This window comes from Mauremys reevesii, linkage group 6 (assembly GCF_016161935.1).
Source record: "Mauremys reevesii isolate NIE-2019 linkage group 6, ASM1616193v1, whole genome shotgun sequence".
Classification (NCBI taxonomy): Eukaryota; Metazoa; Chordata; order Testudines; family Geoemydidae; genus Mauremys; species Mauremys reevesii.
This window is the reverse complement of record NC_052628.1, coordinates 49849751-49877494: the sequence shown is the minus strand read 5'-3', so window position 1 is coordinate 49877494 and position 27744 is coordinate 49849751. Positions and strand designations below refer to the sequence as shown.

The window sequence follows — 27744 nt, the reverse complement described above, 5'->3', positions numbered from 1 at the left end:
CACTCACAAACTTAGCCCTGGTCAGTGCTTAGATACAAGACATTCAGTGACACCCCAGGTAGTGGCTAGTTTACTCTTCCTTTTGAGTCTGCATTTAACAAAGCACCCCATTACATATGATGGGGCATGTGCTGTTTGAAGTGCCAGCCAACTGACATTCCTCCTGCAGATTCAACTGAAAATGGTGTTGTTTCTGTCCTGAACTATTGCTTCATGTAACCATAGGCTGCTGAAGAGTTACCCGAGTAAATTCCAAAGTTGGCTGCTCTTCAGAGATGAGTGAAGTGTCCTGTTGTATATTTACTATATTGTATTTAAAGCACTTGGAAGTCTTTAGAATCTAAAGAAACTATATAAAGATGATTTATTAATTGTTATTACATTGAAACAATGGTTACACCACCATCTATTAAAACTTAGTAAATACAAATGAAACCTATGTATGTGTCAGGTACGACAACAAATACCTTGGGCAAATTAACAAATACCTTGCATGTGTTGTATCCTCTTCAGGTTCCTGAGCTTCTTTTAACAACTTTTGTAAATTTCTTATCTTTGCTTTCTTTTCATTGAGCACAAGAATAAATTTTTTGTAAAGATCTGCCTCCAGTTCTTCTTTAGCTTCCACACATTTTTCCAGCCTAAAACATAACAATAGTTAATATCTTCATATTTTACTAACAATGTTCTATAGTAACACCAGTCCTAAAATATAATCAGGAAGAGAGGTACATTGGAATTGAGATTATGGATCACTCCAACTGTCCATCTAGTCCAACATTTTGTCCCCCAAAAAGGTCAATAGAAACTGCTTCAGAGGAACATGAAAAAAGCCCTACAGTAGGCAGTTATATAATAATCTGCCCACAGTGAAAGTTTCTTCCTAACCCCAATTTATTAGGTTAGCTTATGTGTAGACTGTACAGACAACTCCATGTTGGATATCAGAGTTATTTAGATTCAATGGTGAATTCAGCATAGCGTGTATAATTTAGAAGGATACACTTACTGAGATTATAAATAGAGAGTTATGGTCAAGTTCCATGGGCCCAAAATTTAAGCCTACTCATTCTGATTTGCACTTTTAATACATATTGATATACAGGAAAAAAACACGCCCTCCAAAGGTGTAGAAACTATCTTAAAATTCCAGCTGATGTTCTGGGCAACCCATACAAAACCACGTAATTTGTCAGGATTCCAGAAGCAGGTGTTTAACATTTGCCTACTCATTGTCCCTTTGCTCCTCTGAAGTCTTTGTTCCTCTGGTGCAGCAGGATATTGAAACTGATTCAGCAGAACCACTGAAGCAGGATTTGTGGCAATTTCAATTTCCTACGGCATACAAACAACTACAATGCTAACAAACCCTACATTGTAGTGTTTGTTTTATTTGAGTTGTACAGTGAGACAGCTGAGATTTGAAGATACTCACATCCCTAATTTTGGAGAGTGAATGGCTTTTCCCCCCACATCTAATGTAAACTACTTTTTAGAGGGATACCTAATTCTGTAGGTGAAAATCTTAAGAGTTCTGCTGAATGACGTCTTTGCACTAGGGTCATCCTCAAGTTTTTATATGGTATCTAAATATAAAGGGGGCTTGTTTGATTTGTTTTTTGAAATAAAAAATTGATTGAACTTAAATTTCAACCAAAAATCTAAAAATCAACAAAATAAATAGTGTATAAATAAATATATGGTGTCCAGTAAATAAGGAATGGGGCCACAATATGAATAAAAAAGTCCTGTGCATTGAATGAAGCAGAGGTCTTGTGAAAAACAAGATCATCGAACAGGCAACTTTAATGCTGGCATTTCCTAGTTTTTTAGTTCTTGATTTTGCGACCTTAATTGTTTTTATCGTAGATTTGTGTGTGTAATATATAAATAAATACACATGCTAGTAATGATCTTACTGCTCATTGCAGACTTCAGAACATAGACATGGTAGGTAAATTAATAAAGCAAATAATGTTTAAATACCACAAACTAATGGACAATATCAGAACAATGTCAGAAATGTAGGTCTGGAAGGGATCTCAAGTTCAGCCCCCCCTAAGCAGGATTAAGTACACCAGGACCATCCCTATGATTCTATCTTCCACTGGACTGATATATAAGAGAGTTGTGATGAAGAGACTAATTCTGGAAGACATGCCATTTTTCACAGTTAGAGCTTTCAAAAGCATTGTTCAAAAATTTGTGGGTTTTTATTCAATAGCTATTGAAAAACTAAGTTATAAAAACAAAAGTGTCAACACTGTAATAGTATTATATTTTTTCAATGTGTATTTAAAACAAATATTGGTTATTTCATCATTTTTATATGAAATGTCTATAAAATGCAAAAGACAAAAGAAAAATCTTATGAAGTATTAACTTAGTCTGCTGTGATATGCTTTTGGGATATGTTTCATAGTTGATAAATAATTCATCTAATTTAAATGCAAATGATGCTGAAAATCATTACCATATAGATCGGTTCAACAATTCTTAAAAGAAACATCATATGTACTAATCAACTACAAGGAGACTTTCCATCTATAAATGGGAATTTTAACCACTTAATGGAACAATATATACAAAAATGTTAAAGCAAAGTACAAAGAGTCCTAGCCCTAGCAGTGACATCTTTATCCAGTTCATGGGGTGATGTGAGATTGCCTAAACCCACGACCTGATTAAATAAAAATTTGGCATAAAAGCAAGATGGTTTAAAATACCAAGCCAAATTAATCCTTGGTGTAATATCATTGACTTCAACAGGGTTTAAATTAACCATTATCTCCATTTACATATATGAACCTCATATGCAAGTGGAAAATATGACAAAGTGTATCAAATCCTTCAATGACGAAAAAGAAGACTTCATCCCCGCAATGGGACTAGTAACCAAATAAAGGGTAAATCAAAACAACACTAGTCAACAAAAACGAATGTTGTTTGGTACCATAGTAGTTGAGATCATCTGAGTTATTCAATTTACTAGTAGCAGTCTTCTGATTTAACCAAAGTGGGGTTGCATGCAATGCGATTTCAATGAAGGACCCTTGACTCTGAAAATCACTTTTTCCCTTAATATGATGAGAGCCAAAGGCCCCAATCCTGCAAAAAGTTCTAATTGTACAGACCCTTACACCTGTATATAATCCTACTGAAGTCATTTGGATGCTGCCACTTGGCCTTGAAGAACTATACTATATAATTCCACTTCAGGATTAGGACCCAACTCTTAATCTTCAGAGCATACTGAAAGACCTACATGTTCTCTCAGAGCCAGGGAGAATGTACATAAGATAAGAGTATCAGAGGGGTAGCTGTGTTAGTCTGTATCCACAAAAACAATGAGGAGTCCGGTGGCACCTTATGCCCAAATAAATCTGTTAGTCTTTACGGTGCCACCGGACTTCTCGTTGTTTTCATAGGATTCTGGATTTATTTATTGTGACATGGAAGGACATTGTGGGTAAGGTAAGTTTGTACTATGTTATTGGTTAATTTTATATGAATTTTTTAGGCTTTAATGCTCATAGATAAGTGACTATCCTTTAGCCCTGTCGCTTTTTTTTTTTTTTTTAGAAATCCAAACAAATAAAAAATTGATACATTCTTCTGGTATAGATATAACCTATTAAGTTATTGTGTTTAGGAATTATTGTATTTTATTAATGTAACAACTGCAAATTACAGCAATTAAAAAAAATCATACACCATCCATTGTAATACATGAAAATATACATCTTGGAAAGCAGTTGTGCTTTGCTGTTTAGGAACGTGAGTCACAAATAATACAGTATGCTGTGGAGTGGGGTTTTCTGGCTATATCTCTGCATAAGATCAACAAAGACGTTTTTCATTCTAGTACGCATCACCTGTATTATGTGAGAACTAAGCAAAGTTGGCTAGGATTACATTTCAATATTTCACCAGCTACAAACGCAACTTTCATTGCAATTTGTCACACACTGGTGCCTATATGTGATTTGTTTCACAGAAGTCACATCTCCACAGGCCCCTGTACATAAGCTACTCATCTCAAACAAAGCTTTTAAATGTAATAAAAAAAAGTGAAATCACAAGTGAATAAAGTTAATGGCCATAGACATTTTTATTAGTCTTATTTGCACATGCTTTTCAAGTTCCATAGTCGCAGCCATCTTGGAGTCAATAGAAGCATGATACTTTTAATATGTCAAGTTGGGATGATAGTTGTCAAAACACAACCACAACCTACTGAAAACAACTGGTGTTAGTAATGGTTGCCATTTGTAGACAAGTAATACTGGTGAACTAAATCAAGAATTAACTCTCCATTTCTCAACCTCTTCCATTTCTGAAGAGAGAGACAGAGATAACATGAACTAAAGAACTTGTGGCAATTATACATGTGAGGTTTTTGTACCCAAAGCCTGGCTGAAAATGTAGTCTTATATGTATAAAGCTGTCTGTGCCTTAGAATGGGTCTGGCCTTTACATAATCTCCTTCTTACATTTTAGCTGCATCCTATTCCCTTTTTGTTCTGTAGCAGTGGTGTTGAATGCTGACAAGCTAATATTGATGAGTCATTTTCAAGTGATTTATTCACAGACTAAAACACCCAACACTAATTTTATGGTTCAGATTTTCTGTCACTACATTTGTCCATAATATAAATTGACAGTTTACTTGACTATAACTCATCTATATTAATTTTACTTGGTTAGTATAAAACACACACTACATACAAAACAGCAAAGAATCCTGTGGCACCTTATAGACTAACAGACGTTTTGCAGCATGAGTTTTCGTGGGTGAATACCCACTTCTTCGGATGCAAGAGTGGAAATTTCCAGGGGCAGGTAAATATAAGCAAGCAAGAACAGAAACTTATCTTTATTTTTGGGGATTTAGGAAATTTTGCTATTAAAGATTATTAGTATTATTATTGCTCTATATTTACCAACGTTACATATAATCTGTATAAAACAAAAACATTGGCTATTCTGTTTTGATATTTTAACTCACCATCCCAGTGTGTGTGTGTGTGTGTGTGTGTGCGCACGCGCATGTATACTCATGCACAAAGGATATTCAAGATAATCCTTATTGAATTTTCTATGTACATTAAAACACAAGGAAACTGAACAAATTCATATTTAAAAACCAAATGTTAACTAGATTCCAAAGTTATTATGTAGTTAAAAGCAGTTAGGTGGCAAGAACTCAGTTCAGTCCAGCTCCTAATTAATGGCAATGGTTTACACAGCGTTCTTCTCTATATTTGGATTTTGCCAATTAATGACTTAGGGTGGGGATATTTCATTTATTTATTTATTTTTATTTAGTGCAACAGTTCTAACTTTTACATTATAATTTCTCAATTGCTTTCAGCATATTCAACCGTAAACTAGATAGATTTGTTGATTAATTTTAACAAAAGAAGCCTTGCAATGACACCATCTATATGGTACCTCTAAAACAGGAAAACTGCTTTACAGTTGAATCCTGCACTTAGCTGTTGGCAAGTAGAAGGCAGTTGACTAGATGGGAATCGAGAGCACCCAGCTCCTCACTGGAGATGCTCAGCACATTTTGTACGCTATATAATTGTGACTAGGTATTTAAATAGTTTAAAGTTAAGATGTAATAATCACTGTTTTGGAGGGAAACCCCTCCTCTGAATTTGTTGTGGAACTATCAGTTACAAGTGCCACAGCACTACACAACTCAAAATGGCATTTAATGCAGTGTAACACATTAATTATAAAAAGTTATTGTTTACTACACTGTTAAACTATTAAGTAGTCAAACACTACTAGTGAAGCTGTATATCTGTCATGACAAAACTTTCAGGACAAACTCTGTGACCATTTTTGATTCCTCTTTTAAAAATGAAGATATGGTCTTTGTCACCCTACCCAGCACATCACTGACTTAATTTCTTCCATGAATATTTCTAAATTTGGCACTCTGTTGAAAAATAAAAATATCTTGCTTAAAATAATGTGATCTTGTGCTATTTTTTTTTAAATTTGTGTCTTCCTCCCCGCTGCCCCGCAAAACATTCATGACCCTTCTGATACTTTGACAATATAGCTGGCTTTAATTACTGTCAAATTACATCCTCTTTCCCTGTTGCCCCCTGTGGCCCCAGAAATAATCTAGTTTAAAATGTAAATCACAACTGAAACAGAAATCAAGACAGGCAAAATCAAGACAGTCATCATTAAGGGACCTATGCAGAAGAAAACGCACACTGGATTCTGCAGGAGGGGGAAAGGGAGAGTGACGATATTTCTGGCTATATAAAGCTACAATCAGCATTATATGTTAGCAGCTGAGGTGTCGCCTGCCACCATGAAATAAGAAAAAGCCTCTACAGCTGTGTAGCCTATAAGCCGTTAGGGCCCAAAACACTATCAATAAAAAAGAAATAGGTGCATTTCATTTTGTAAATATCTTAAATATATAGTGTCCATCAGTATAACCTACACTTTGTTGCATAGGTAGACTGCAGACACCGTTTATACGGAATATCTTATTGATGCATTTTTCAACCTACAGTCCTTGCACGTCATTCCAATCACTTAGAAGCCTTTCATTTTCCTTTTGCAGGTGCTCCTTTTTGGCATGTAGGTCTGCTATGCAGTCTAGGCAGTGGCAAATCAGCTCTTTAATGACTTCAGTTGGACTTGAGACTTTTTGTAGCTTCAGTGATCCAAGTCTAAACTGGGACAAAAGGAAAAACTGAGTTACTTTGCTGGAACTAAAAAGGTCCAAAAAAAAAAAACAACAACAAAAAAACCCCAACCCCAGCCTCAATCAACTCCAGACGTGCTCTTAATAGGCATCAGCATATTGTACAATTACAATCCTTGAATACTTTCCTGTTGAAAATTACAACATAATGGCAACAAAAATAAGCCTCTTGAGTAAGTATATGGCAAGTGGCACAAAGCACCATTTGCTTATCTGTCTAACTTATCTTCGGTTTTATACTGTCTTAGGTGCATATAGGGTATCCATCACCACAGTATCTACACACTGATAAACCAGTATCAAGAGAGACGAGTATATGCTACACTAAAAATCTGCTCCCTAAGGAAGAGAAGAAATTAACTGCAGGAAGATGCAACAAGATGTCTCAGGTGCTGAGCAAAAAGCAGTTTTAATGTAGTGCAGGCTATAGGAAAAGAATTCTATAAGGCATTTATAACATTATTCTTATTATGCTACCTGATGAAATATCTAGAAAAGTATTTGCCACCTATTGCAATAACCAGAACAGCCATACGATAACAGAAATATGAACAAGTCAAATGACCATTATGTAAATTAATAATAAAGACTTCGGGTTTAATATAGCACCACCGTTTTCTTTGGTGCTTTACAGATCTATAAGAAGGGAAGAAGCCCATCCCAGGAGTTTTCCCTCTAGGGACCCTCTACAACAAACCCTTAATAATGCAAGTAGTCCTTTAATCATGCAGACAGTCCCAATTACTTCAAATGGGATGACTCATATAAGTAAAGATTTACAGGATAGGGCATTTTGGCAGTGGTGGAGTTTCTTTGCTGTTGAAGATGCTATGGAAAACATAGAAATGATTTTGTAGAATGGAATGGTTGAAAATGTAGAACAATTCTTACTAATATCAATGTTCCAATACAGAACATGATGGGAAAATACAAGATTCTTTGCTGCACACATTATTAGGTTTTTTTTATGTTAAAGTAAACTATTTTATTTTATAGTTGGGCTCGTTGTCCTGTGGAGAATCCTGACCTCTATAGGATGCAAAGAACGGTAATTCTGGCATGGCTAGCATTTGCAACTGTGGTGAAATTACCTGAAGCTTCCTCCCTCCTCACTAGATGAGGTTTGGCAGGACAAAATTTAATTCAGATCTGACAAGTCCTTCTGAGCTTTTTCTAGAAACTCACAAAAGAGTTTTACCCAGAAGTTGGGTCTGCATCTGGAGCCCACAGCCACATATGTCTCCATGCAAGGGTGTTGCACCGGAGAGATCTAGCAGAGAATCTAATGATGTCTCAAGAAGTATCATAGATGAAGGCTTATACTTTTGTAAGAGAGTTCTTAAAAGAAATCAGCTTTTTCTTATCAGTGCTCTCCCAGTCTTATGGGACCTCTTCTGAGAGTACAAGAGGGGGCCGTGATGGATAGGGCTATACAGGCTGAAACAACACATGCCATTGCAGCACATAAAAGTATGGAAGAAGATTAAAAAAACCTTCCTTAGGTGAATTTTCAACCTTTTGTTCCACATAATTCTCTGGGTACCCTGCTCCAGCCATTGAGGTCAAGATCTTTTTAGTATGTGACCATTTCTCGGAAGAAAAATAAATATGGGGGACACAACTTGATGGAATTTTATACAGATCGTATGTAGCCTTGCTGATAGACCTTTTTTTTCAGTTTGGCCCATGCAGCGTTCACAATCTGTAACAGAGATTCTTGTATAGGAAAGATGAAATGGCACCTCCTATATCTCATCTTGGGTGGGGGCCATGGGGTTAGCAGTAGGGAATATGGGCTGTTTCTGCTATGGTGAGGGAGGAATGGATCAGTTCTGCCAAAACCTCTACAGCCTCAATGGAAACCTGGGTAATCTTACTCCCAGGGTCCGAAGCAGGAAGAGGGTTTGCTATAGTAACTCTCTGGGAAAGAAGATGGATTGCTTCTCTTGGGAAGGTATTTGTATCTCTGGAAGCCTGGAGAGGAGGATGGAAAATGCGCCATTGCAACTCTCATAGATTCACAGATTCCAAGGCCAGAAGGGACCATTGTGATCTAGTCTGACCTCTTACATAACACAGGCCATAGACATTCCCCAAAATAATTCCTACAGCAGGTCTTTCAGGAAAAACATTCAACCTTGATTTACAAACTGTCAGTAAGGAAGAATCCACCATGAACCTGGGTAAGTTATTCTAGTGGTTAGTTACCCTCATTGTTAAAAATGTATGCCTTATTTTCAGTCTGAATTTGTCATAGAATCATAGCATCACAGAATATCAGGGTTGGAAGGGACCTCAGGAGGTCATCTAGTCCAACCCCCTGCTCAAAGCAGGACCAATCCCCAACTAAATCATCCCAGCCAGGGCTTTGTCAAGCCTGACCTTCTCTAAAGAAAGAGATTCCACCACCTCCTAGGTAACCCATTCCAGTGCTTCACCACCCTCCTAATCAAAAAGTTTTTCCTAATATACAACAAAAACCTCCCCCACTGCAACTTGAGACCATTACTCCTTGTTCTGTCATCTGCTACCACTGAGAACAGTCTAGATCCATCCTCTTTGGAACCCCCTTTCAGGTAGTTGAAAGCAGCTATCAAATCCTCCTCTCATTCTTCTCTTCTGCAGACTAAACAAACCCAGTTCCCTCTGGCTCTCCTCATTAGTCATGTGCTCCAGCCCCCTAATCATTTTTGTTGCCCTCCGCTGGACTCTTTCCAATTTTTTCACATCCTTCTTGTAGTGTGTGGTCCAAAACTGAACACAGTACTTCAGGTGAGGCCTCACCAATGTCGAATAGAGGGGAATGATCACTCCCTCGATCTGCTGGCAATGCCCCTACTTATACAGCCCAAAATGCCGTTAGCCTTCTTGGCAACAAGGGCACACTGTTGACTAATATCCAGCTTCTCATCCACTGTAACCCCTAGGTCCTTTTCTGCAGAACTGCTGCCCAGCCACTTGGTCCTAAGTCTGTAGCAGTGCATGGGACTCTGCACTTGTCCTTGTTGAACCTCATCAGATTTCTTTTGGCCCAATCCTCTAATTTATCTAGGTCCCTCTGTATCCTATCCCTACTCTCCAGCATATCTACCACTCCTCCCAGTTTAGTGTCATCTGCAAACTTGCTGAGGGTTCAATCCACACCATCCTACAGATCATTAATGAAGATATTAAACAAAACTGGCCCCAGAACCGACCCTTGGGGCACTCCGCTTGATACTGGCTGCCAACTATACATGGAGCCATTGATCACTACCGTTGAGTCCAATGATCTAGCCAGCTTTCTATCCAGCTTATAGTCCATTCATCCAGACCATACCTCTTTAACTTGCCAGCAAGAATACTATGGGAGACCATATCAAAAGTTTTGCTAAAGTCAAGGAATAACATGTCCACTGCTTTCCCCTCATCCACAGAGCCAGTTATCTCCTCATAGAAGGCAATTAGGTTAGTCAGGCATGACTTGCCCTTGGTGAATTCATGCTGACTGTTCCTGATCACTTTCCTCTCCTCTAAGTGCTTCAGAATTGATTCCTTGATGACCTGCTCCGTGATTTTTCAAGGACTGAGGTGAGGCTGACTGGCCTGTAGTTACACAGATCCTCCTTCTTCCCTTTTTTAAAGATGGGCACTACATTAGCCTTTTTCCAGTCATCCAGGACCTCCCCCGATCGCCATGAGTTTTCAAAGATTATGGCCAACGGCTTTGCAATCACATTCAACAACTTCTTTAGCATCCTCGGATGCTGTGCATCCGGCCCCATGGACTTGTACTCGTTTGGCTTTTCTAAATAGTCCTGAACCACTTCTTTCTCCACAGAGGGATGGTCATCTCCTCCCCATGCTGTGCTGCCCAGTGCAGTAGTCTGGGAGCTGACCTTGTTTGTGAAGACAGAGGCAAAAAAAGCATTGAGTACATTAGCTTTTTCCAGATCCTCTGTCACTAGGTTGCCTCCCTCATTCAGTAAGAGGCCCATACTTTACTTGACTTTCTTCTTGTTGCTAACATACCTGAACAAACCCTTCTTGTTACTCTTAACATCTCTTGCTAGCTGCAACTCCAATTGTGATTTGGCTTTCCTGATTTCACTCCTGCATGCCTGAGCAATATTTTTTATACTTCTCCCTGGTCATTTGTCCAATTTTCCACTTTTTGTAAGCTTCTTTTTTGTGTTTAAGATCAGCAAGGACTTCACTGTTAAGCCAAGCTGGTCACCTGCCATATTTACTATTCTTTCTACACATTGGGATGGTTTGTTCCTGCAACCTCAATAAGGATTCTTTAAAATACAGCCTGCTCTCTGTCTAGCTTCAACTTCTAGCCATTGGATCGTGTTATACCTTTCTCTGATAGATTGAAGAGCCCATTATTAAATATTTGCTCCCGGTGTAGGTACTTATAGACTGTGATCAAGTCACCTCAAAGGAAATGTGAGCCATCTTAGGAAGTGAGAGGCACCCACTACTGGGAGCATCCATAGGACTTACCTGTGCATAGGCATGGCCCAAAAGGATAGTAGAGTCAGCCAAGGATATCTGCAAAGAGTGTAGACTCTGCCTAGTCTCTTGGAATCCTTAAAGGATTCACAAGACTGTTTTGGTATTTCATGACATTATTAAGTAACAGTCCTCTTTTACAGCTTAAGGAAAAATAAAAATAACAGAGCTTCAGAAAACACTGGCAAATTTACATGCCAAGGAAGGGTTCAGTCTGCACAGCATATCTTACTGCACAAAGAAAACAAGACTTTAAGATGGGTAGGTCATCCTATCTATCCTATTCTCACTTTTCCTTTGTTTTCTCTCTACTCTACTCCCCCTTAATCAGGAGAAGCTGGCAGGTAATGTAAAAACAGTCATAGGGGGAAAAGGGGATGTAGCTTTATTTAACATTTGTTTAATGGACTGAATTACTCAGGTGCATGAAGGCTTTGCTGGATCAGATCCTTAAAAACTGCTCAGAAATGTTTTAAAGGAATTATTTGAAACAACTGAGAACAGCATTATATTAATTCTTCAGTCTAGATTTAACTTTTACTTAGTCAATTCAGTAGTGCAACTTACTGTAAACAAGCAATGAAACTATCATAAAATCACTGTCTTTAGTAAGTAGAAGATCATCAGGAAATGTGTTGAAAAGGAAGGTTTAGTCTAGCACTGAGCATGTGAACCTGTCCTAAATGTAAATGTACACTTCACAATACACAATTTCCTTTATGTTGTACAAAACTACTATTTAAGGTTATATAGAACAGATGACAAGATGAGTTTTATTTATTTTTAGAAGTTAGATTGCATTATCAGTAACCTGCCAAGTGACATTGTATTCCCTGGATATCATACTTGCCGGACAGCATTAACAAAGATAGACTTGTGTAAAGGAAACTGTTTTTCATCACTTGTAAGTCACACCAAGCCAAATGGATAAAGAATTCATGCCACACTGATACTAGACAAAGATGTAAAAATATAGTAGCACAGATAAATGGAAATGCTACCTTTCTGCCCTCTTAACTTTGATTAGAGAGAAAAGATCTAGTAAGTTTAAAAGCTTTTGCCATGTAAATTACTTGGAATATAATGAATTCAGATTAATTAAATTGTTTATTCAGCACAATGAAATGTGGTGCATCTTACAGTTTACTTTCTGTTGTCACGTGTTATGTAATTAATTCTGATTACAAGAAAGACTAACAGGAAATGAAATTTATTTCTACAGAAAGTTAATGTCACAGGCATAATGAACTATTTTATTTGTAAGATTTCAAGATAGCAAATACGATGTGATTACACTGATGCATCATCACTCTCACCCATATTTTTCATGAACTATGTAATCCCACCCTGACAAGTGCAGTGAGGTAGAGATGAGATACAGCAAGGTAGCTCCTTTCCTTCAGGTATTTTACCCGCTATGGAAGGGTTCCTCAGGGCAGACAGAGGAGGTCACACAGCAGAAAACAGCAGAGGAGCAGCAGACAACCTAATGAGCTAATCAGCTAGGACAGGGTGCTAGACATATCTCCTGAACTGCATATTGCAGCTCCTTGGAGATGAAGTGCATTAGCTAAAGCACTAGCTGGCGGTCTCTTTTTAAGTGTTCTTTTGAATGCTATGGGAGATTCTGCCATGTTCTTTGAATGAGGGTGTGATAAATGAAAGAAACTCTCTATGTCCCTTCCCCTGCTGTAAACCAGTGCAGTAAAGGTCAGGATTTAGCTGTATCGCTTTAATAGTAAACTGGCCATCATGGTAAAAGCAATGAGTATTGTGTATCTTCTTACATAAAACAAGCTTAAGACAGAGAAAAGTGTAATAAATAAAAAAATCATATCTATATCCTTTTTCTTCAGCTAAGTGTTAGGTAGCAGAGTGGTAAGAACATTCATCCAATCTACATTACAGCTTCCCCCCTTCTATCATCAGTAAAGATGCAGCAGTTCAGAAAACACTATCAAGTTTTTCTAGAGTACATATGGCCCCAGTAAGATAAAAATGTCATGACAGTGACTATATGCCTTTGGTTAGATTAAGGCAAGTAAACCTTCTTCTTACAGACGCATATACCAAGTATGCTGAAAAGAGCTCTTCCTGTGTTTCCTGAATATAAAACTATCTAGTTCAATGAGCCATTGTACTGTCAATTTAACAAACAGAGAAAATGTTAACACTATTATCTGATTAAGATACAAACTGGTTTCATTTCTCTTTTGCATGGAGGCTAGTGCTGACAGACTGATAAGTAATCCATAGAGAGTGATAAAACTGCTAGATTAGTTAAAATGTTCATCCCTCATTTCTAGCAATTTTTTTTGACACAAACTACTGACTATTCACAAGAGATTAGAGAGAGAATAAAATCTCAAGCTAGTTGTACTCTGAGGTCCCATTTATTCTACAGTCACTGAATCCCAAACTGGAAAGCAAACAGCTGAAAGTACACAGACATAAAAAAAGCCATGAAGGCAGAAGTTCAAAGAATTTGAAAATAAAACTGCAGTTATAGACTAGAATACTCATTAAATATTTATACCACTGTATCTTTCAGAAGCCATTATATTGGGAATTCCACAAATACATAGCAAGAGCTAGTCCCTGCCTGAAGGAGTTTACAGTCTGTCTATTTAGGGGCTGAACTGCCCTCTCCCATGCAGGAGAAGGATAAGAGGAGCAAACTCAAACCTTGCAGATCTCAAGTGATCCACAGAAGCCAAGGCTGTCCACAGAGGTTTGCTTCTATAACAGCTCTGGAATGCATCTCTGGGGTAAATTGAGGGATAGTGCCACAGAACCTTCCCCATTTTTGTTCTGCTGATTTTTGCAATCCAGATATTTCAACACTCTGCTGGTGCATCAGAACCAGAAACTGAACAGCTAGACACAATCCATAAAAGTGAAATCAACTACCGGTACTTTGTTTTCATTATTGATAGTGAGAAAAGTACAATCAAATGATATAAAGTGAAAAGTAATTTCAATTCTCAAATTTCTTGCAATGTTGATCATTTAAGACCCAAATCCTGCAAGTATTTACACACACACACACACACACACACACATCACTTTTCTCACATGAGTGGTCCCAATGGGATCAATAAGCCATTTGTGTGAGTAAAGTTAAACATGCAGCACTCCAGCAATCAGCTGCAGCACAGGAACTTAAGTGTGCACAGAATCAGAACCCAACGTTACTGTAATACAGATGCCAACTTAAAAACAAAACAAATGATTTTTAAGCTGACATTGACCATTTACATTCATATATATTTTTTCACCACCTACATAAAATATTCATATATGATATATCTTAAAACTATTTAGATTATTACTATTCTTAATTATTTGTAGCACACAAAGACCATAAGTGAGATTGAGGCCTCAACAAGCTAGATATGGACAAACACATAGTAAGACATAGGGCCTGTCCTGGAGAGCTTACAATCTAAATAGACAATACAGAAAAGGGAGAGGGAAACAAAGGCACAAAGCGATTAAAGCACTTGCCAAAGCTGAAAAACTTGGATTAGAACACAGGAGAGTTGGTGGTTTTGCCACTGATTTCAGTGGAGCCAGGATTTCACTCCAGGCATCCTCACTCCCAGCCCAGTGCCCCCAAACCCTGCTGCTTCCTTACATTTATTTTTAAATGTTGCTGAATCCAAATAAAAAAGAAATAGAAAGAAACTACTTGTATTACTAAGAGAGGAGGGGACAAAATCACTGATAGCTGTAAAGTGGATGAGATTATGGACTGATCTTTTTTTCAAATCTGATTTAACATTGAAATATGGAAGTTGGGACCTTGCAAAACCAGCTAATAATTAAAAAATGAGAAAGCAAATATGAGGAAAATACGCAGACGCATCCTTATAGAAAGAAAAGGAGGAATTAGTCTCTCTACAAATAACTATGGTGAGAACACACTGGAGTAAGTAGTTCAGTCCTTTGTTCTTCATTGCCAGAAAGACAGAGAGGCTGGAGAGAGTTCTGGGGAGATCAACAGAAGTGATTAAAGGGCAAAAATATGCATACAAATATGGAAGCTGGGGTCAGGTCTCACTATAAATTATGTCCTGAATTTCCTGACTAGTGTGTGATTGAAAGCTCAACTTTAACCCTGTATTAATGCAGTTTTGCATGGCTTGGATCAACTTTCCCCTTAAGAGTATAGGTTTCATTTTTCCACATTGAATTTCATTTGTTAATTTCTGCATATTACTGAAGTCTCTCTAGATCAATTTATATTTTCTTGCTATCCTTCCAGCTGGTTGCAACTCTACCTTTTATCATCTGCAGATGTAATTAATGCACTTTCTACTTCCTCTTTCAGATCATTCATGAAAGTATTAAATAAAAGAGGACTCCACATTGAACCATTAAGCACTTCACTCAAAAAGGGCCTGATCAGAACTGCTAGAGGTCCCAGCAGACAATGAATTGCCTGTTGCTGATCCATCATTTCTGTCATCACCCTCCATCTTTGGTGGTGGTGGTTTTTATTTCAAAGATAGAGTGACAGAGAGTGAGAACTCTTTAGGAACATGCCACCTCAGCTTCTCCTGAAATTATGCTCAGCCCTATACCAATAGCTTCTAGTCTACTAGAAACTTAAAGTGACACTGTCATTTCTCTCATACTCCCACCCACCCACCCAAATCTCTCTTCTGATTTACTGATGACAGAAGTTTTGCTATTAGCTAACTGTAAGGGTGTGCTATGGATACAGGCTATCCTTTCAAGTAATTTACAAATATTTCATCAAACTTTCTTTTAAGTAAATTCTTTCTAAATTACTGGATGTTCAAGGGACTAAATTTATTTGAGGCAATAACTCACATATCAGTTAAGTATGATGCAATGCATTTTTGAATGAAAAAATTGCAAAACTGTACCAACAACACAAATTGCAGAATCCTATGATCCTGGGATTAATTCTTATGTGAACTTTAAAGAGATACCTAATTAGTATATCAGGATGAAAATTTGCCATTGTTGGAAATTATCTTTAACAGATGAGGTGGCTACAGTAATCCATGCATTCATCATTTCTAGGCCCAACCAGTTCCTATCAAGGGGATGAGTAACAGTTTGGGTTTGCTGTGGTTCCCTGCTTCAGTGCTTGGACCCAAAGGTAAGAAGACTTAGATTGATATAAAGTACTACATCTCTCTCTATTTGGCCTTGACTAGAAATGTATTGAAGAAAGTACAACTGGTACACAATGCAGTAGCCCATCTCCTGAGTAGAAGTATTTGAAGAGCACATATCACACCAGTATTCAAGAGCCTGCACTGGCTCCCCATGCACTGCTGCATCCAAGTCAAAGCTCCATTACTGACGTACAAAGCATTCAATGGGATTGACCCACATTACCTAAAAGATTACCCTTCTTCACCAGGCACAATACATTTACAAGAACCTAGACACATACTCAAGGAAACAAGAGGCAGAACCTTCTCAACAGAAAGCCTAAGAATGGGAAAAAGCCCTCCAAAAGAGAAACCGTAACCTTGTCATCTTCAGGTCACACTGTAAGAAAGATGACCTTTTCAGAACATCCCTCCCACGACCAGAACAGAAAAACACTTGATAGCACATTCAAAAGTAATAAACATGATTAACCAAGAATAGGACACAGCAGGACGATAAAAGACCTGCTTACAATTAGAGTAAACAGAACACACACAAGCTCTCACTGGGCCAAACTCTCTTCTGATATTACTCCATTGAAGCCAGTGGAGTTAAATCAGAAGAGAATTTGGCCCACTATGATTTTCAATATTTGTACAGCACTTAGAGGCTGTACAGACAAACACTCAAATGTTGACAACCGAACAGGCAAATGGACAAGAATATTAGAGAGATTATTGTTCTTGATGAGTAATTATGTTAATATATTTGTTTGCAGTGTTGCATATTCTGGGACCAATACAGCTATAACAAGGTGAATAAGGGAATAGCTTTTACCGAACCAACTTCTGTTGGTGAAAGAGACAAGTTTTTGAGCGCCACAGAGCTCTTCTTCAGGTCTGAAGAACAGCTTCGTGGAGCTCAAAAGCTTGTCTCACTCATTAATATATTTATTAGCTCATGATCACTGGTGCCAAGGTTTTATTATACATTATATCCCATTAGTAAGAAGTAAATGTAGGATCCTTTTGTTGGGTCTGAATTTTTGGCTATGATTTTCTCCAGAGTACTCAAGCATCTACTTGACAATCCTTTTTAGCAGTATTTGTTCCAGAAAATCTGTTTAGGGGAGTTAAACTCTCCCATGAGTACATCATCACATGGGGACGATCTTTAATACTTGGTTCAGAAACTCAGTTCTTGCTCTCTTTCAGTACTGGTGGTCTGCAGCAGCTGCATACTGCGGTTTCTCTTTTGTATGTTGTATGTGCTATGCAGTAGTGCCAATTCCAATGCATTTTGGTCTCTGGGCATCCCCCAAGGTGGTGGAGATACATTTAGGCAGTTATCAGTAACAGTGGTCTGAAATCTTACATTTATATAGCAATTGTCCAAAAAAAGTCAAAAAGGGAATCTTGGTCAGGAAACTGCCCGGCCAAGAGAAGAAATACTTTAGAAAACAGCAAATATATGCAATTAAACTAAGAAAGAATCCACATACATAGGAATTCCAACATAGTAACTCACCTTTCACCTTTTTTACAGTACAATTTATAATCAGCAACATTATGTCCTAAAGCCAGTTAGCATTTTTATTTAATTAAAGTGGAGGGAAATTTATCAGACAACTTAGATCTTAAAATATAATGTTCTCCTTTGGTTGAAATAGGTTTAACACATTCTTCTAAGCCAAGCATTTTGGTGATCAGAAGATGGAAAAGCACAGTCCTATGGTAAAGGGCTCCATTCAGAGTGGATATATTTTTGCCAAACAAAGCCTGGAACCTGCAACTGACTCTGTGCAGATGTACTGCTCCGCCTGTTTGCAGTCAATTGCAAGATTGTGTCCCAGCTGACTACAATCTAGTGTGCCAGTGTGGTACGTTTAATTGCCTTGTATGTTATACCTTCTGGCTACGTAAAATACAATGTGGGCTCCGACTGTTGAAAAATAAACACTCCTCTTTCTGTAAATAAATAGCATTGGTTCATGGAACAATTTTCTTCTTTTACACCAAGCCATGTTAGTGGGTACTGGTGATCATCATCCAGAAATGGCAGAAACTGATGAAAGGGGCTAAACCTGATCCAAAGAGACAACAAATACTTAAAACCCAATTAAGTATAATACTAAGCTAGAAACTGCTATGCCAAATGGCATTTTAAAAATAACATTAGTGTGTGCACAGAAAGGCTGATTATGCAGTGCTCATAAGTGACTTTGTTTAGCTTTGAGCTTGGGATGACCTTATTAGACTGGCATGTGGTAAAAGCATACATTTGAATGACAGAATCTCACTTTTAAGATCTAATAACTTTACTCAATTTGAATGACTCTTTGTCTCAAACAGGTATAATATATCATTGAAAAAATCTATACAGACTTTAAACTTGTGATGTCAAAAAAGCTAAGATCCCACAGCACTAGATTGTGATAATTCTAATACTTCAACCATTACAATTTACATCACATAACCACATAATTGCCCTGGGCTACTCAATCTCTCTGCCTCAGAGCACTCAATCTACAAAATGAGGGCAATTATGACTAATAACAAATGAAGTTGATAATACTTTAATTAAATTAATACCTATCTAATGGAAGGATGATGAGTATTAATGCCTATGTTTCTGCTGTTTTGATCATGAAAACTGCTGTGTAAAGACTAAGTCATCTTAATAGATCATCTGCTACTCATTGTTACACAGAAATAAACATATGCCAAAAAATAGAGCTGCAGTAAAACAGAGTGTGTGTTCATGTCTGATTTTTCAGCCAAGAAGTTGGTTTTTGGGGAATATTAATTAAAAAAAGGAAAAAAAAACGTTGTATGGGAAGGAGCACTTTGCATCGCTCTCAAACTTCACTCCGTCACCAGCACATATTCAGTTACGCTAACTGGAAGGTTCATTTTGGCAAGATGTGGAGACTTTGTAGCACGTGGTCTAAGAAACTGGTGAGGAGAGAAGTAAAAAAATGGAAAGGGTGGGGGGCTTGGACAATACAAGTAGAAAAAAGATTTGCTTTCCTTTAAAAAAAAAATTCTAACTGAAAGAACAGTTATATACTTTACAGTAACTGTGGGTCTTTGAAATACGTTGTCTACATAGACTCCACACTTGGTGTGCACATGCTCGCTATGCAGAAGAACAGATTCTTTACCAATAGCTGTGTCTGCTGGGGCTGCCCCTGAGCCCTAGGAGCCCTTGCAACCACCATAGGAAAGGGAAGCAGGGTCAAGGTGCCCTCAACCACTTCTCAGTTCTTCATCAATAAAGAATCTCAACTGTCGAGATCATTGTCATAAGAACATAAGAATGTTGTGATCCATTGTCATGGTCTGGACTGCCACCTCAATTGCATCAAGCATAGTCTAGTACCGTCATTCTAGCAGTGCACTGTCCTTCGGCCATGGCAGATCTTAGCTCCTCCAAATATTTGATGGGGAGCTTGTCTGTCAAAGAAGAGAGTGTCCCACAGCAGACAGTTGTACTTCACCAGAAGTACCTTGAGGCTCTGCTGAGTCAAAGCCTTAGGAGAAGACCTCTTTCTCCTAACTAAGGAAGGAGAGCTCTGTCTTCCCTGGTCTCTGGAGCAGTGCCACTTGTGGTTCCCAGAGGAGCAAGGTTTCTGAATGTCCCTTGAGCCTGGGGTGACGTATCTCACAGGTGCACTGAAGAATGAGATTGGTCTCTCAGCTGGCTTCCCTGTGCCTAATGCTTGCATTGAGGTCTCCATATGTAACTGTAGTTTGCCTTCCCTAGATTTCAGAGTGCCTTTCAGGAAGGTCTTGCATACTGAGCAGCACTCACAGGCATGCCACTCGCCCCAAGCATAAGAGGCACCCTGAATGACCATCATTGACAGGGGTGGCCATTTCACAGGAGGGGCTGATCTTGAATATTGGACATTTGCCTTCAGCCATTTTACGTTTTTATGTGGGTGGCAGCTGGTTGTGGGGGAGTTCTAGCCCTGTACTGGTGACTGGCGGTGCGGGGAGTGTATGTGTGCAGGCTGGCAGACACACTATCAATGTCCTGCTGTTTTCATAGGGAGCGTCTATCTAAATTTATCTCTTAACACCAAGAGGTGTGCTAACTAACTATTAACAAGGAATTAGAACAATAGCTAAGAAATCTCTTGCGGATTGAAGAGATGCAGATACTACAGGATTCTGTCTCGCAGCCATGGGTGGTAAAGCACTGAGAGTTAATTGAAGCTGCCCCACACTTTCTACCCTCAGCTATGGAGATTGTGATGGATTCCAAGGTACAGGTATGGCCTTAACAGACACTGCTATTCAGAAGAGAATCTGATCTGGTGGTGTACATGGAGCACACGCATACTAAGAGTGAAATCTGTGTGGACAATCACTCCAAAAAGAACATTTATTTATGCCCATCAGAACTGGAAGCATTCTTCCACTCATATTATACATTACATTGTGCTTTCTTTTTCTATAGACACAACCACATCCATGTTTAAATGCTTTAAGTGCAGAGTAGAGAGGGAGCACTGTTAAATAAAAAGTAAAGATATGTAATGTGACCAGCCTAAACTAATTTTAAAATTAGCCTTTTTAAATTGATCAGAAATCATTCCTATTCCAGAAATGTAAGGAGTACTGAAATAATTTCCACAGACAGAGGTGTTTTTTAAATAGACTTTATTTATTCGAATCCAATAGGAATATTTTCTGTAGATGTTAAAAGACAAGAGGCTTATTTTTTCAGGACTGAGTATACCAAGGGGATTATATCAGACTTCTCCAACAAAACCTCACTCAGAATACATTAAGCTTGCTCCAGATACTCCAGATAGAAAATAATACTATAACGCCACCATCTTGCTTATTATCATTATTGTTTATTAAATTCCAGCAATGTACTCTACGTTGCATATGGGGCAAATATAAAGACAGTCACTCTGTAATGTAGAAAAATTAGACTTTAATCAAGTAAAGATTTTCAAAATCAAGATTCAAAGGGATTAAAGAGATTTAAAAGCAGAAAATGTTAATAAAAAGGCATCTCCTGGGTTAAAGAACATGAACCTACAAATGAATGATGATGACACTTAGCTCCTTATATAAAGAAAGTATTGTTCTTACAAATTTGGATCTGGAAAGCATTATACCATTTTATTTCCTAAATTCATCAGCTAGTGGTCTTGATTTTTTTAAAGCTGTGCCATCACCATCTCCAGGGAAATCATTCAACAGTAACCATGACATCTGTAGGTGGGGCAAAGAACCAGTAATAGCCAGAAAACTAAGCTGTTTACATCAGTCCATATAAAAAATATGATTGAGAGTAATTAAATCACATTTTTGAGAGACGATTTATGTCTTTCTCGTCTATTTTTTTTGAAAGAACATTTGTAAGGAGAAGCATTGTATTATCTTCCTGTTTGACAGAAAATACTTTCCCAATTGATAAAAACATATTGCACATTTACCCTGGAGAAGTTTGACCATTCTGCTGACACAAATTACTACCCCATTTAAGTTTTGCTAGAAATTAAAGAAGCTTTCAGCATAAATTGCACTCACATTTGCTGCACATCAATTTAATTGCTGAAGTTCCATCTGGTTTCATTATACTGTATGCCATTATTATACCCTTCAAACACTGCTCTTCTAGTAAGCCTGGAAAAATGTTTGTGATACCATGAGCTTTATTCCCATCCCAGGGGTGGAGCATCAGATATCACTTCCTTTGTAAAAGGGGGAACAAATCACCAACATTGCTTCAATGATTGCCTTTAAGTTTCCAACTGATACCCACCTATAGTTGTAAAATTTGTCCAGATAGAGTGAATGCCCTTAAAAGGTGAACTTCAGTTTTAGAGGTCAAACTGGTTCCAGCAGCATTCCCTATTTTAAGGGGAGGGAATAATGCTGGAATTGATAATATTTCTAAAATGAAATGAACTATTTAAGTGTGATCACTGTATTATAGAGAGAACCTACTACCATGCATGACTTACCATAGGAAAGCTTACCTGTTAGTGGGCATTTGAAATTTTTTTAATATGTAATATTACTCAATACTGGGAGCAGCAACGCATTTGGACTTTGTTATAAATCTGCCACCTGCTCTTCACAGGAAGACTCTGTGCCTGCATGGAGTCCTGTTGATTTCAAGGAGGCTCCCATATGGGCACAGGGGTCTGTCCACATAGTACAACTTGCAGGACGGGGTCTGATTTTTGAAGTGCTTGTGACAGGGTCTGGAGTGACATCCCTGAAGGCTGAAACACGCTACCTCCCCACAGAAGAAGTATGATACATGCAAGAAAAATGTAGCCTTCCTCATCATTGTGCCTAGAAGTATCACCTCTAGTCCTTAGCCCCTGCTGACATTACTGAAACAGATGCCAATTTGTTTCACTAGGCACTGGAGTGAGAACACAACTTATCTCACACAGACCACAAAAATGCTATCACATGACACCATTTTCAGACATTAAAATGCTATCACACAATCATAGTACCTAACCAATCAGCCGCACCATCAGGGGCTCGTTCACCTGCACATCTACCAATGTGATATTTGCCATCATGTGCCAGTAATGCCTCTCTGCCATGTACATTGGCCAAACCGGACAGTCTCTATGCAAAAGAATAAATGGACACAAATAAGACGTCAAGAATTATAACATTCAAAAAGCAGTCGGAGAACACTTCAATCTCCCTGGCCACTCAATAACAGACTTAAAAGTGGTAATTCTTCAGCAAAAAAACCTTCAAAACCAGACTCCAATGAGAAACTGCAGAACTGGAATTAATTTGCAAACTGGACACCATCAAATTAGGCCTGAATAAAGACTGTGAGTGAATGTGTCACTACAAAAACTAAAAACTAATTTCCCCATGCTACTTTCCCCCTACTGTTACTCACACCTTCTTGTCAACTGTTTGAAATGGGCCACCTTGATTACCACTACAAAAGTGATTCTTCCTTTTGTTGATAATAGCCCACTTCAATTGAATTGTCTCATTAGAACCGACCCCCCCCCACTTGGTAAGGCAACTCCCATCTTTTCATGTTCTCTGTGTATATATATCTTCCTACTGTATTTTCCACTCCATGCATCTGATGAAGTGGGTTTTAGCCCATGAAAGCTTATGCCCAAATAAAATGTGTTAGTCTCTAAGGTGCCATAAGTACTCCTTGTTGTTATCACATGACAGTAACTTTTAGACACTAACAGCCTAGATTCAATTTATTCATTTAAATTCTATACCACACACTAAGCACATTACTTATTTAGACGTTACTCTCTTACACGCTAATCACCAGAGCTGTGCAGGGGGAACCTCTCTCCTGGAATCCTGGGGCCCCATACCCTCCCTAACGATGTGGGCTCAGGGAAGGGAGAAACTCCCAGCAAAGAGCTAGCCAACTTGTCTCAAGGAGCAGATGCAGCTGGAGAAGCAGCCACCTCCATTGGGGATGCAGATGTGGATCAGAACACATCTTCTTCAGTTTCAATTCTAGACGTTCTTTCCCCTAGGCTGATTGGCTGTTTGCTGCAATGTCCTCATGTCTCCTGTTTTACACTCTCTTCTCTTCTTCCCTCTGCTTTCCTCTCCTATCCCATTTCCCTCCTTCCTCTTAGTGTACTCTTTACCTTCCTTTGTCTTTCCTTTTAGGGAATCCCCTTTTACCTTCCTGCTCTAACCACCCTTGCCTTACTATAACATTTATATTACATCATAAAGTAAAATAAACAGAAATCCACAGGGAAAAATCATGAAACTAAAGTGACATTTGCAGATCATCACTGCTCACTCTGCATGTTACCTCACTTTCTCCCATCTTATCTGTATTGTCTACTTAGACTGCAAAATCTTTGGGGCAGGGACCAATTTAGTGCTTAGCATAATGGGACCCCATTCTGAATTGAGTTGTCTAGCTATATTTGGAATACAAATAGTATATAATAATTACAATATTACCTGAAATAGTCATTGATATATTTAAAAAAATTTAGCAACCAAACAAGGTAATAAAACTAGTTCTGTGTGTCAGCTAAAATGATTGTCTGCCAATGAATTATTTGTAGTTTAATCCCAATGCTGCTGAAGTGATTACATTTTGACTACTGTATGATAGTTTGGTCAAGCTCTAGCCAGGCTATGATTCACTATTTTAATGTGGTCTATAATCATTTTGCTAGAATCATACTAACACACACATTTTTTTCCATCTACAGTAAAATAAACTGGTTTCCTGTGAGAGATTACATGATTATAACATAATCCTGAAATATTTCTTTAACTTGGCACCCTTGTACTGCAGAGAAAGACTGAAGCCCAATTTATGGCTTTACTTTTGAAACTAGACCTATTTCTAATTTGAAATGCACTGAGCACAGCTATGAAATAATTATGGTAAGTCAGAGTTTGCTTTTTGTACAGCTAAACTACTAAAATATATTCCCACTTCTTCTCAAACCATTTGTGTCGGCCTCATCATCCATTTTAATATTTTCCAGTTAAAATCATTATGTACCATAATATTTTGGCAAAAGCAAGATTCTGTATTTAAACATTTAAACATTAAACATTTGTTGAAATTTGCAGTTATTTTCCAATGAATATTGAGTGTAACATTCTGCTAAATAAGCCAATAACAATTTGATGACAGTTAGGCTGCTGGTGAGTTGAGACCACATCTTAACATGCTGACTAATGATGTCACATTGTTTCCGTGTACTCAACCATCTATCTGTATCCATCTGCTGTCTCTTTTCTTATACTTAGATTGTACATTGTTTGGGGCAGGGATTTTCTTTTTGTTCAGCACCTAGCACAATAGAGCCTTGGTCCATGACCAGAGCTCCTAGCCACTATGGTTGGTTGGTAGGTAGGTAGAAAGAAAGATCAATGGAGTAGTTGCAGCAAAACGGCCAAAAGCAAAGATGAAGGAATATGAATAAACGGCTCTTATCTAAGGGTTAAAGATTAATTAATACCTATTTATATTAGATATTATTAGGTAATATTTATGCTATTAATACCTTTTTACAAAGAAAGAACTTAGGGTAAAATTTTAAAAAGCCACATAAGTGAGTTAGCAGCTTAAGTCAAGTCACTTAGTCCCATGACCTGATCTTCAATAAACTAAGCAACTTTTGAAAATTTTATCTCCACATCATTTATTTTTCTACCCTTCTGGTATACATTAAATATTGAGTTTTGGTTCCTAGCATTAGTGTCATAGAGATGCACTATATCATTACCGGTTTCATTAGAAGATGACAGGCAATACTAGTGTCACTCATCTCCTAATTCTGCTTCTAATAAAAGTAATATTTTTTGATGAAAGTTCAGTTATGTTAGTTGTCATTAACTGAATGATAAATATAGAATAAAACAGGGAACTTCAAAATACGGGGTTATGATTCCACAAACAGCAAGTTGTACCAACATAAACCATAAGATCATGACCATTAGAATAAAAAGTGTGAGTGATTTACAGTCACCAGAATTTCAGAGGAAGTTACAACCTCAAAATTCCCAGTTTGCCTGGTTTATATTTAATTCATACACCCAATATTTGTATACCCTCCGTTATACTTTTCCTGTCTGTTCCTTCATGAAACTGCCACCACAGTGGCCATTTTTGAAGTACCACCAAAATGGCTGAAGTACCTCTGGATTAACTTTTCAAAGGCTGCTGAAGTGGCTCTGCCCAAGAGTATTTTTTTCTCATTGGCTCAACAGCTCTATGAACAATCAGGTACGTTTAGACCTCATTTCATAAAACCCCTCACTGCTGCATGTTTTAAAAGGCCTCTTGATTAATTAAGTAATTGGATTAACTTTAAAATCCACTAGATTTTTTTTCTACTGAACTTTCTATAGTAGTTAACTCACTGTAAATACAACATATGGGCTTCAGCCATAACCTTCAGGTCTGGATTTTGTACTCCCAAAATATAAGTGTTCAGATCTTTGGTTTTGATTTGCTCTATCAGAATTAGTTATGAAGGAATTTGGATTTGGGTTCAGATTTTGAACCTCCTATAATTTATTTTAGACTTTAACTGATTTTAGACAAATCTTTGGCTGGAAAAGTGAAGATATATTGGTGGCCAATAATACTAACCTGCAATATAGATTGAATGCTTTCATTTAACACACACCAAAAAAAAGTATGAATCCCTTTTGCTGACCTCTAGAAAGTTTCAGCAATGTTATGAATTGTTACAGATCCAGATAAATGTGCTTTTAGCCTAGATCCCCAAAATAAAAGCAAGGCCTACCAGAGTGCTGGTGAAATTACTGTCAGTACAAGTTACAAGTTAGCAAAGTATGAATGATTAATATTTTCAACTTTAAAAAACCTCCACCATATTATGGGCTAGCTGCTACATAATGGGAGCATTTTAAAACTACCTCTCAATTGATCATATTCATACAAGTGAAACCCAGACTAAGAGGGGTTTTTTTTAACCTTAATAAAACATAACTGAAATGTCTAGAGTAATAAATGTCAGATATGAAGAGAACTTGTCTTGGGAGCTACTTCCCTTCAAGTGTTGACCTTTAGGTTTGGGAAGTAATGGAAACTATAAAGTGCTTCTTGAATACACCCTTGGAACTAACATACCAAGAATGTGCAGTAATTTAAGACTGACTCCCCTTGAACATGCAGTACTCTGAGGGTTAAAGTCTCAATGATTGTGCTTTAGACTTTCTAGCTTGGAAAGTAAGTGTATACCCACGTGAATAAGCATGAGATAATGCCTAGACCGAGGCAAAATATAAAAGTGTTCCCAAACTAAGCACTACAAACAATTTTCCAGTATGAGTAATAGCACAGGATACATTTAGAACAACCATAGGCTGTTTTGAGGTGTTTTTCTCTTTGTTTACAACATCCTTTTAGTGTCTCGACAGCATCTTGCTAAGACCTCTTTAAGATCTAAATAACTTACCAATAATAAAACTTCACAAGATGTATATTTTTTATATAAACATAGTTATGTTAACCCACTTTGGTAAATTAGAAACCTGCCTTTGAACTAAATTCACCTCCCTGAGCTGCACTATGAACATCAGTAGTTATTGTGTTCTCCCTACATATGGAACCCCTGTGGCATCAAAGTGTGCATCCCATAAATGGACCTAAGCCATAACAAATTCCCATGCCAAATCAACACAGTGCTAACTATGGGGGAAGAAGCAGAAATGTATCCGATAGAATGGAAAACACTAGCTGATACGTTCTTGAATCTATTTCACACAATATATAAAATCTGCTTAGCACTTTCAGGTCTAGAAGCTATTTTTAAAAATCAAAATGTTACGCCCACCAATGTAAGAAAAATTAAAAAGTAATTCTATTAATTACAAAGG

At 37.7% G+C, this 27744-nt stretch overlaps 1 protein-coding gene across 9 annotated transcripts in view; it reads right to left on the bottom strand.

Moving 5' to 3' along the window:
- The window catches only part of XRCC4 (X-ray repair cross complementing 4), a 269282-nt gene that overhangs the window by 122734 nt on the left and 118804 nt on the right, over positions 1 to 27744 (bottom strand). For 7 of the 9 annotated variants that reach the window (XM_039543774.1, XM_039543778.1, XM_039543780.1 and 4 more), the window contains 2 exons: positions 6546 to 6712; positions 489 to 641 (listed from right to left, as the gene is read on the bottom strand). In XM_039543774.1, the coding sequence (XP_039399708.1) occupies positions 489 to 641; positions 6546 to 6712 (320 nt within the window). The remainder of the gene's footprint in view (positions 1 to 488; positions 642 to 6545; positions 6713 to 27744) is intronic. The other 2 variants (XM_039543782.1, XM_039543783.1) reach the window with 1 other exon arrangement.